This window comes from Melopsittacus undulatus, chromosome 3, assembly GCF_012275295.1.
Source record: "Melopsittacus undulatus isolate bMelUnd1 chromosome 3, bMelUnd1.mat.Z, whole genome shotgun sequence".
Lineage (NCBI taxonomy): Eukaryota > Metazoa > Chordata > Aves > Psittaciformes > Psittaculidae > Melopsittacus > Melopsittacus undulatus.
In genome coordinates, this window is record NC_047529.1 from 113292050 (window position 1) to 113304384 (window position 12335).

At 38.0% G+C, this 12335-nt stretch overlaps 1 protein-coding gene across 1 annotated transcript in view; it reads right to left on the reverse strand.

Annotated features, from left to right (window-relative positions):
• Nucleotides 1-3867: 3867 nt before the first annotated feature.
• The window catches only part of SRBD1 (S1 RNA binding domain 1), a 122516-nt gene continuing 114048 nt past the window's right edge, over nucleotides 3868-12335 (reverse strand). Inside the window, exons 22-23 of the mRNA XM_034061225.1 lie at nucleotides 7434-7618; nucleotides 3868-4867 (exon numbers count right to left, since the gene is read on the reverse strand). Of these exons, the coding sequence (XP_033917116.1) occupies nucleotides 4578-4867; nucleotides 7434-7618 (475 nt within the window). The 3' untranslated portion in view covers nucleotides 3868-4577. The remainder of the gene's footprint in view (nucleotides 4868-7433; nucleotides 7619-12335) is intronic.

Consider the following 12335-nt stretch of genomic DNA (forward strand, 5'->3'; position numbering starts at 1 on the left):
AATCTCTTAGAATTCTTGATGTAACTAGAACATGCCTAGGGGAGACCTAACCGCTAGAGGTAACACATGAAAAACAGCAGATCCATTAACAGCAGCAATCCCATTGTAGAAGCTCACACAGAAACAATATTCCAGCACTGGTCCCTCTCAGACTGAGGAATTTTGACCGCTGATCTGCACGTTGCAGAAGCTGTAGTAAAGTCTGTGGTGCAATACACAGACTTCTCATGCAACATCCACTGAAGAGTTTGGCTCAACTTGAAACAGGCAATCAAAGTTCTCTAAAAACTAGTCACTGAGGTTTGCTGTTAAAAACCATATATATTATTATATATATTATACCTGTGAAGCTTCACAGAGTATGGATTCATGAGGATTTCCCATGATGAAACTCTTCTGACACTTACAGCTTCTACTTACTTGTAAGGAGGATAATGAACAGTTGGGACCAATAAATTGAGGTGCTTTCAAACCCTCAGAAAGTCTCTAATGAGGAGAGGTGAAATCACTTCTTTGTATCCCCAGAGACATGCCCACAGCTCTTCATGAAACCTTGATCAAAAGGGAGTAACATTGAGTAACATGGACCCATGTAACCAACTGGTTGCCTCTACTTTCCTACAGGACTGATAATCTTGACACTGGATGTCCATAAGCAAAGGTAACTACATAAATTACCCTCAGAAAGACTAGAAAAGCAAAGGTGCTATTCAGGCTGAACCAAGAACTCAGGATCCACTTCAGAGCAAGTGAGGCTCCTTATATAAAGCTCTGAAATTAGGCAAATACAATTCATGTTTGGTTTGTAGCTTCCAGGCATGGTTTCTAAGTGTATTTGTTGTTAAATAAATACAGACACCAAGCTCAAGACACACTACATTAAAGCTGTTAGAATATTTGTTCTCCTGAATTATGCATTACCTTTGTTCCGTATGCAACTTTTCTAACAGAAGTACCCCACAAAGCCCCAGATTCCAGCATATCTATATGCCATATGGTCAAGCTTCTCCAACCGTCTGCTCCTCATGGAAATTCTATTTGTTTTCCTATTGATTTTATTATGTTTAACAGCATACTAAATCATTCCTGAGGTTGACAAGCTTCTGGAAAATTGATATATGCTGTCTAAAACTGCCTGAGGCAGGAATAAAACCAAAACAAATGGCTGCTTTTAAACTCTTGATTTGCATTACTAGAGCCAGGCATACAAGTGCCATCTTGTTTGGTAGAAGAATTCTTCTCCTTTGTGCAACATGTAAAGCACAGGAAATCCTCTGAAACTCTTCTTATAGGCCTGCATATTGGAGGAAGGCAGTTGCAAAATACCAGACTATTTGAGTGAGGGTGGGACTAAACAAGCAGATTGTCTGCTAAGAGCAATGGGCTGGATTCGCTTGTGGAGAGATGGAATGGTGAGTAGATGCATTGGAATCTACTGCTTAAGGCAAAAGTAAAATTTTTAATGGGACTTAAAGACTTGTATTTAGTTCTTCCCCTCAGAAACCATACTTTGGAGCACTTAAGTAAGATCAGGGTTCTTGTTGTTTGTTTTAAAACGTGGAGGCATCACCATTAAGCACTACAGAACTTGTTCAAAAGCTTTAACTGCAGCATGAAGAGCATCTCAAATGGGAAAAAGCACCCAGTCAGTAACTTTTTCCTTGGTTCAGAGGAAAAACAGTCTTGACGCTTTGATGTCAGAAATCTGAAAGCCACAAGAGTTCAAGAGGTAACCTGATTAAAAAGAAAGAATTGTTAAATCTCCAAAGATCTGACAAAAACAGAGAAGGTCATAGGTGCACATATCCATCCTTATTAGACTCTCACTAGGCTGTTCTAATGGCTGTGTTCTGGCAAAGAAAAAGAACTTGCAAAGAAAAAAGGTTATTTTTGGGGGAAGTAGTTAAGACACTGAATTAGATGACAAATCATGGGATTACATTTGCAGAGCTGTAGACATTAAAGATATTAATAGTTACAGACTTCCCATTTTGGTGTGATTAAAAACCAAATAAATCAAAGAAATATAGATGACATTTTCCAAGAGTCCCTGTGATGCCACAGAATAAGCTTCTGAGTTCCACTAAGGAGAAACCAAACTAGCTTATGAGGATGTAGGCTGATCTGTAGGTCAGTCTTCTGAATAAGCAAGAAGCCGCCTGTGAATTAGCAGTGAACAAAAGCAGTTTCAAGATGTCTTCCATTTAGAGAATTTTATGATCATACAAGAAATATACACAAAATAATGAAGAAGATGCTACAATCAGTCCTCGTGATATTAAATATATATATGAAAAGTTAATTTCACTAACAAAATAGTACAAAAAGAGAAAATGTTCATCTTAGCCATTGAAATGAGCTTAAGGAGAAGAGTTTATCTCCTGCTTAGAGAAGACCAAACAAATTCAGTTCATTTGCTAAGTGCTTAGATACTGCAGAGATAATATACAAAGCTCAGCAGAACTTCAGTAATTCTGCTGATGGAGACACTAGAAAATACTGCAACATTATCCGTGAACACACCATTTGCAGAACAGAATCTCAGCTCATTTACTTTGCATCTGTGTTTTCAAAGACAGTAACACAATTAACATGGTATCACAGTTTCTCATTTCATACCAACAAGTCTACTTTCCAGCAGTGTTACAGGAAAATTTCAAAAGGCCTCAGAAACATGATTTCAAGTTGTGATGACCTTCATATTGTAGAGAATGGTCTTTTTTCCTTTGATAGACAAATGCAGTGAAGCTAGTGAGATTTATCTCCCTTTTTCCATCTGCTAAATGACTCCATAATCTCCCATATACACAGTCTACAGGTGGCTCTTAATTATTAAAATTGAAGCACAGAGCTGGGAGATTAAATAATGTCAGCCTTTTTCCTAACTCACACAGACTCCCTGTGCCAACACCTATTTGGACATTTGCAGTTTGAAACCTTGTCATCAAAGGTGTTTGACAGTTGCTACACCTGTTGTCTGTGCACATTTGCTAAAGGCTAGAGTTTCTGCCAACTTACAGGTGAGTGTGATTCCTTCAAAGGAATAAACATCCAATACACCAAAAAATTCCCTGGAAAGACCACATAAAACATCTGTTGCTGGAGGCTCCTCTGCCTGTCCTTTGCAAACAGGCAATTGGTAAACCCTTTGAAACACCACCGAATGAAAAGTCTCTAAGTGGATGAAAAACAAGTCTCATGTGCACTCCTAGCAGGAAACAGTGAGCATTCTTATTAAAATGAAAGTCTAGAAAAGCTTTGGAAGTACCTACAAACAGCAGAAACTTCTGTATGGAGAATCATACCTTCACAGAATCATAGAATAGTTAGGGTTGGAAAGGACCTTAAGATCTTCCAGTTCCAACCCCCCTGCCATGGGAGGGGACACCTCACACTAAACCATGGCACCCAAGGCTTCATCCAACCTGCCCTTGAATACTGCCAGGGATGGAGCATTCACAACCTCCCTGGGCAACCCATTCCAGTGCCTCACAACCCTAACAGTAAAGAATTTCTTCCTTATATCCAATCTAAACCTCTGCTGTTTAAGTTTCAACCATGAACATAGCATGTGAAGACAAGTGTTGAAAAACTGTTCTCCACTCAAAACAGGCAGAAAAATATGACATATAAAAGATGGGGAAAAAGATTAATGTCTAGCTAAAGGAGTCAAAAACAAACTAGAATTATTTTATTAAATCAGGAACAGCATCAGGCCATGGGGACCGTAGTCGAGTCTTAAAGCCCAGAAAAGTGGATCCAAATCAGAAGGTCAGATAAGTTCATCCTCAAGTTGGAGTGTTACTGATGGAGCACAAGTCGGGAAGTAAGAGAACTAGGACTGTTAAACCACTTGTAGAACCAGTACACTGAGAAAAGATGGCCAGAAATGTTTTTATTTTGCACAAGTATAGAACAATATAAATGTATTTGACACCTTTGAGCAAGGTTCCTTAAACTCCAAGGTACATCCAAGTGCGTTAATCAATAACTGACCGAACAATAATAAGGCAAGTAAACAGAACTTCTAATGATGTTGCTCAAATAAGTTAAACCTGAATATTTCTGAGCCATGAATAATATTAGCATCCACTCTTTTTTCAGTCTACTTTTGAAGCAACGTCATCACCAACCTAACAAGTTCACTTTTTTCTCTACAACTAGGTAACCTCTTTTAGACTCTCAACCAGAAAACAGGCAAACTGAAGGGCCATTTTTCGAAGGGGAGCAGTGAATGTATCTGCTTGTGCAGCACTGACTAAAGACTGAGAGAGCAAATCTTGCAGAGACAGAACAGGTAAAAGATCTCTCTGACAGTCCACTGGAATTCCATTTGCTCTGCAGCCAAAACAGCAAGGTTGCTTGGAGGTAGTCTAATAACTGTTCCAACAATTAACAGAAAGGAGTCAATAAATGTGGAAAAACTGTTAAAACAAAATAAAAAAGAGGAAAAAAAGCAAGGTTGAAGGTTTCCAAATTTGTTCATTTCCAACATTCTCATTAAATGCCTGAATCTCCAGAACCTTCCTGTCACTACTCAACCTTTAAAATTAAGGCTTAATCGTAAAAAAACCCTGTCATAAAACACGAATAAGATCTAACGTTATCCTCAAGCGAGGAATGTCGACATTAAGCACTCTAACTTCCACTCTTTCTCCAGGACCTAAGCCCAAGCTTCTTCTCTTCTTCACTTTAGAGAGTTTTGCTTCTGTTATGTTTCGCACTGGAATCAAACCTGCTTTTCCCACACCAATATCAACAAAAACTCCAAATGGTGTTGCATTTTCAACTTTTCCAGTCAGAACAGCACCAACATGTAAGTCTTCAAAGCAGACGATGCTTCTCTTGAAGTCAGGTTTGTCAAAATCTGTTATGAGAAACAAGAAACAAAAGTAAGACACTGGAGAGAAAGCTTGTATTGTTTTCTAAGGGTTGTTTCCAGCTGATTGTTCCTAATTAAGGTAAGAACTAATTCAGGTAGCTCTAAGGTCCCAATACTGCTTCATTATGTGTTTTAAATAAAGACCCATCTGTAATAAACAACATATTTCTTGTATTTTATGAATCACTTTAAAAGACTGTGATTAATGGAGTAATAAGTATAGTGAACTATGTGGTATGAAACTATCACAACGGGATCAGAAGCATACAATATATTAGCTGGTGACTGAAAGGTTCTTTAAAAGTTCTTGGTGCTAGGGTGAAAAGAGGTGACTTTTACTTGAGCTACATAAATTACAAGTAAAATTCTATTTCTATACAAATTTGCATACAGGAATGTGAATACTCAGTCTCATCATATACTAAGGGAAAAGTTAGCAGTGCACTGCTCTCAGGCTTGCTGGTCACCTGCACCATGGTATCACACAATCAACTGCTTCCCGTGACATCAAATGATAAACTGCTGCTTTGCACTTATAACTTAATCACACCTGCATGATTATAAGCACATAATAGCCCAATATATTGAAGTTCGTATTCTGCACTTAAAGGCACAAATAGAAATTTTAACCTCTCTCCTCACTTGCTTACCACTTCTCCTACAGAAAACCTCTCCCAGCCCTTTCAACAACTTCCCTTTCTACCTTTGCCAAGATATAATAGGACTGATGTTTTCCACAGACAGCATCACTAAACAAGGACTGTACCCATTTTCCTACCTTTGAGACATAAACTACAGCCTGAACCCAGTTTTGCCCATGACAGTAAATGTTGAATGATCTCCGCCTGTCCTTATCTCAATCTATAAACCCTTTTTTGTATTTTCTCCCCCCTGTCCAGTTGAGGAGGGGAGTGACAGATCAGCTTGGTTGGGCACCTGGCATCCAGCCGGGGTCAAGCCACCACAGGATCAAACCCTAGTCGAGTACACAAGCTGGCAAATGCAGGAAGAGGTCTTGAATTACATCAAATTTTCTATTGCAGGAATGTACCTCATTGCTCAAGTCCAAAATGGTTAATCCTTTCGTAACATTATATTCCACAGTGGCACTTCAGTGAAAAAAGCAACTAAGCAGCTTTCCAGGGCAACAAGCACAAGAAGGCTCAGAGAAATTATGGGAATCTCTTTAAATGTTTGCAAACCTCTTTCTCCCCCTGTCTCCCCATCCCAGCAGGTTCATTACAGTTACCTGATGAGCTGTTCCACTTTAGTGTTAGAAAGAATTTCTTACAAGAAATGCTTTGCAAGACCTTGGCTACAAAAAGATTTTTAGAGCATGTGATAAAAATATTCTGTTTTTTTTCTTTCCCCAAATAATTTTTCCATTTTCTTTTGTATTAAAACCATTCAGAAAAAATTAAATATAGAATTTTAAATTTAATAAAATTAAGTTTAAGTGGATACAAAAGGAAGCTACTGTCTGCCTGCAGTTCCCTTATGTGACATTTCTACTGTTGGGAGCAATAAAGGAGCTGAATCTTAAACCAAGATTATTTTGTGAATCAGGGCTGAGTACAAACTATTCTATGTTAAATGTGATGTATTTCCTCACTGGCAGTCACTAACACAGTTACAAAGACAATGAATTAGAGCTATATGAGGCTATTAGGTTGCTTACTCTAGTCACAGAGTTTGTCGGCAGCGATACGGAATGTACTGGATCAGCAGAACATGAGTATTTCCACTGAAAATAGTTTTGCTTTTATATCTTAATATGTTAACAGTCCATCCTACTGTAATTTAAATGTGAGACCACCAGGACATAAATGGGTACATAATGCAGACATAAAAAAACCCCAAAAACTTTTCCAAGATCACTAGTGGGAAATATCTATAAAATCTGGAAACAAAGTACTTATGAACCCCTAAAAGGGAGACAGAAGTTTTATCTTCCTGAGCACAGGTTTATTATCTATTACAAACCTGCATCTTTGCTGCCTACCTTTATCTCTTGCTGTCATAAGAGAATCCAGCTTTAAGCTTCACTAAACAACAGCATCTCCAGATGCTGCACTTCATTGCTTACCTCATCTTTCTTCCCCTCCGCCTCAAACTGTTCAGCATTACTGCAATGTTTTAACATGAGCCATGTGCTCCAATTACACTTGTCTTTGGGAACTAGTGCAATAAAAGAGCAGTACTACACATAGCTTTATTACTACTGTTTCAGCTTGGTCTCAGCATTCCCCTCCATGATGGAGAGCCAACACAGATTTAATCAGTATAGAGTCAACATATTGAAACTATTTCATTTGTTAACAGCCATACAACTCCCCTTCCTATGCCTGAAAATGCCATGATTTAAGACAGGATTCACACTCCTTACCTACCGAGCTGGAAAGAAACATATGACTGTGATATAGCCTTTACCTTGCCTAAGAAGAGAAATGGAGTTACATGTCCATGAAAGTCTGCTACTGACTTCATGTGCTGGTTTAAAACTGATATGAACAATCAACCTGAGATTACAACCTTCAAAACAAAGGTTTACCTGTTCGGATGTCAAAGCCTTCAGGCTGAGTCAGACCATCAATGATCAGCTGCAGCGTGTGCACCGTTGTATTTAGCCTTGTGGCTGTGCCTTCCAGTCCTTCCTTTCGAATTACTGCATTTACTTTTTGCTGCATATCTGATTTTCCTATGTCATTTGCATTTCCCCCAATCAATGACAAAAACCTGGGAAGTTCAGAAAAAGACATATAGAGATTTGTAACATCCTTTAGAGGGGACTGAACCATTGTTATATTTAAGGGTTTAAATTACTTCTGCATTGATGGGTGAATAAAGCTTCTGCTAAACTAAAACATGAACAGCAAACAGTCTCCTAAGTGGATATCCTATCAACTCATCACTGATCAGAGATGTTCATGGAAACTTAAGAGCCTGTTAGCATACACGTATCTCTTGGAATAGATTACAACACTAGAAGCAAAATTTCAGAATGAAAATCACTTCTCAGCCTGATGAGTTCATCTTAAGCTAAACCCACATTAGATTATGACTGAAAGGTGTCTTTTGCCATGAAAGCTCCCTAGAAATAACTGAGGATTCTATAATACTGTCAGTTTTGTCACTCATTCAAATTAAAATCAATGGTAAATAAAACACCAATGAACATTTAAAATATGCAATTAATATGAAGAATCTACAACAAAACTTCAAGAAAACATTACATAAAATACTTGTCTATGAACTTTGTTACTAAGAACAATTACTTTTTCAGAAACTAGGAAATTACAAAGTCAAAGTAGTTACACAACACTAGCACACTTACCCTTCCCTATTGTCACACACATACACACACACACACATTGCAGGTTGAGACAAGTCTGGACATCTAAAAAGGCTGAAACACTTCAAAATAAGCATGTCTTCATCCATTAACTTTTTTAGAAATAACAAAAGTCAAAACACACTTACTGAGGTTTTTAGTTCAGCAATGTTGGCACAAATGCCGAGAAGCACTGAGAACAGATGACAAAAATTCACATGCAGACCCTTCTCATTATCAGGAGTGATGCTTTAGACAATCTTTATCACTGAATAAACGTGTGTATTTTACTGAAGGACTTAAAAATGCAAAATAAGCCTTTAATGGATATAAAGCAATGAAAATGAGGATGTGGCTCATAGAAACTGAGCTACATTGTACTAAATAAAGCCATTTGTCTGTTTCTCAGTAGACACATCAGTTACCTGTTCTGGTGCCCTGCTCTGCATCTCACCATGGATGTCTCTTCTACCCTGCTTTACCATGTCCCTTAATGCTGGAGGAAGGCACATGCTTTTTTTGCATGTTCTCCACCATAGCAGACAAGTAGAATTATTGCCCCTGTCCTCCAGATGAGTAAGTGCTCCTTTCAAATCCCTCAAAGAGATCCCTCCTTCCTGTCCTTATCCTACTTCACAACAGGTGTAAACTATAAGCCCCAAAAGAAGTGCTGACCAGCAGGTTCCTGTCCTACACTTATGAATGGCAGGAGATATTCCAGCTCTATAATAAAGCAAAAACTCCTTCCAGCCCCTCCTCCACAGTGAGAAATACATGCTGTGCTTTTATCAAAACCTGAGGCTTGTATTTCTTTTGGTAGGGGACACAGTGAAATTACTTTTGTTTTGTTGCTTCCCTTGTTTTTTAACCCCACTGACATTATTTCAGGTGGTAAAAAGTTATATGCACTGAAAAAAAAACCCAACTTAATCTTGTATTGAGAAAATACAAATTGAAGGAACTTAGTTAAAGCAACATCCAGCTTGCAGTAAATCACAACACTGATCTTTGACCACAAGGGCAAAGCTTCACTTCAAAATGTCCACTAATTTCACCAACAGGAGGACGTATGTTGAAACCAGCTGTCAGGACTTCGACTTTTACAGATTTCAAGTGCAAGCATGGTGATTTAAGGGTATTGTTAGCTCAAGTGCATAGATTTAATAGTGTTATAGCTAACAGTGGTATAATTTTCACGTTAAGTTTCTTAGTGCATACAGATCTTTCATGAGGCAATGCATGCAGAAAAAAGTAAAGACTCATAAATATTCACTGGATGATGCTGTTCTCGGGACTTACTTCATTTTGCTTCCACTGACTGCTTTTGAACTTTTGACATCACTATCTGAAGTAGTTTAAGCTAGTTTGGAAACAACGTAAAGCTAAGAAACCATGCAAAAGTGCTTATAACATTAAATATGATTTTTTCTTTCCTGTAAACTAACAATACTACTACTCAAATATTTTCTCTATTAAGAGCCTACATACAAAAAATATCAGACCTTTTATGAACACAAATTCTGTTGGTCTCAAAGGAGCACCAAAAGTGGTTGCAATGACAATACTGAAAGTGGTGTAGGTCCAGGCAAAGCACTCTTCACAGAACTCCTGGGGGCCACTTGCTGCTCATGTTGATGGATGGACAATGCCCCACTAGAGCATTAGCGACAGGCAGCAGCTGCCCCAGCTTTGACTGACGTGCCAGATGTAACACGACAAACCCAACCAGCCTCATGACTCAACCTTCTAAATAATGTATGCTTTACCTCCCACCCCTAGAAACAAGTTTGCTGACACTCATGTACTTGGCTTTATTTCACTTCAAATGGAAATTCAGCTTGAGTACCTCCGAGGATCATTTTCTCACCATTAGGATTTTGCAGAAGTGCATTCACTCTGTAAATCGATAACAGGGTGGGTTTCAACCACATGGACTTGTCACCAACATATAAAACCCTTGTTACATACAAAACTGTCAAACGTGTGGATAATGCAACCAGCATGCACAGTGCTATGTGCAGGCTGCTGGCAAGAGAACCAGCCCGAAACAGGACACAACCCAGGTGCCTGAGCCCTCAATTACTATTCATGAAAGTTATTTTGCCCTCTTCTCTTCCTCTGTCTCCCCCACCCTCCGGAAATCCCAATGAAAGCATTTGTCTGATATTCAAAATGATCTCTCATCTAAGCAAGGACGGTAGGTTTGGGACCTCTGTTATCAGATACAGTTGTTTAAACAACATTGCTACCCCTCCAAATAAAATCTTGGCTCCACCTGAAGGTCCTGCTTAAACACGTGCCCAAGCTGAAGTACATGAGAAGTCCCTCTGACCTCATCAGAATGATTAAAGTTCCAAAAATCAGGCATTTTGTCAAGAATATTTCAGTATTACAAGGTATATCATAGGCAGAAGAGAGCACTGTAACAAGAACCAGCATGCACATAGATGCAAAAGAATTATCTGGAAACAAGGTCTTTCTACTTTGGAAATTCTCACCTTTTTAGGTTAGGTTTTGGTAAGAACCTATGTATTAAAGTATTTCCAAATAACAATTTTTTAGTGATTACAGATGTAGTTTTTAAAGATACTGTTGAATCTAGTTGTGTATTTAATGTATCATTTTCACTCAAATGAACAAAGCCTGAGGGCACATACAATAAGAGAATCAATATAAAGCACAAATCTCTGGCTGAGAAGTGGCACGTTATATTGATCATTTCTATTTTTAAATGCCATTGCTAAGAACAAAGTTAAATGTTTCCTTATTAAAAAGCAGTCAACAGCTTCCTTCGAGAGTCATTTCAAGGTTAGACAAAGAGGATGTAGTCAGTAATAAGACTAGGATATAGCTATGGGGTAGAGGGAAAGAGGTTTCCCTTACTTTAGATGTTTTGTTATTTGTCAAGTTAAACTATCTCACTCCAATCTTTGAAACATCTCACCCAATTTGTAAATGACAGTTCCAGCTGCACAATGTAAGAATATGAATGATGTGTGCAAAAATGAACACTCTTCAAGTATTCTCCTTGTTGTGTGAACTAAATAACGTGTTGCAGTACTTCAAGTGTTATGCTTATCTACTAGGAAGAAAAAACTTAGAGAAAAATGAAAAGAAGTGAAAATAGAAAAGATAAGGTATTTTTTCCTGAAAGTAAGGTAACTTAAAATATATTGTCCTGATTTCCTTGAATGTTGAGCATCTGAATGAATGGCAAAATTTCTGTTCAAGGCACACCAACTCAAATAAAAGCTGCTGGAGTCTTAGGAGAGTCAGAACAGAGCAAACCTTAGCTGTTTTAGAGACTTTAGGTTTACAGTTTTGAGATTTAGGGGATACTCAGAAACCTCTGCAACTACCTTAGTTTTAATAGCAACCCTTGGAGTGTTACAGGACCTGCAGCGAATGGTCATGGCTAAATCACTGCTGTTTTTATTTAATACATAATTTCATCCATCTTACCCAGATAAAGAAAGAAAAGTAGCATAAATGTAACAAATAAGCACATCATGTTCACTTAACATACACATCTGCACAAAATTATAGCACAGCCCTTGCAATGCTTAAAAGATAATGCAAATTTCAGTGGAATGCACAAAACAGCCAGAAAAGAGTAAAAATAATACCAATGGAAGCTTTCAGTAAATTTTAAAGAAGTTACTTTAACCCCCCCCAAAAAGCTTCTTATAATGTGCAGGAGTCCTAAAGCTTTGCAAGGGTTTTAGTCACAGTCATTTCTGTTTTATGTAATCATTTCCAGCAACACGACTTAAGAGCTGGGAGTACTGGATTCATTACATTAAAGCAACATGATATGCCATTACATCTTGTCACAGTGCACACATGAATTAATGGTAATGCAACATAATCACTCTGAAAACAAAACAACTTCACATTAACATGCACTTTGTTAGGCAAAATGTACATACATGACAGTAGCAAACTGAAATTATGCAGACATTTGTTTTAGTAATGTTTTGAAACACAAAAACATTATTTAATGCAGATGTTGACTCTTCTTGCTCTGACTGGTGATACGGATTCCTCAGTTTTTGACTACCCATGCAGATTACATACTGAACAATGTTTGTGCTTTACTCTCTGTAGATATTGCTAGACACA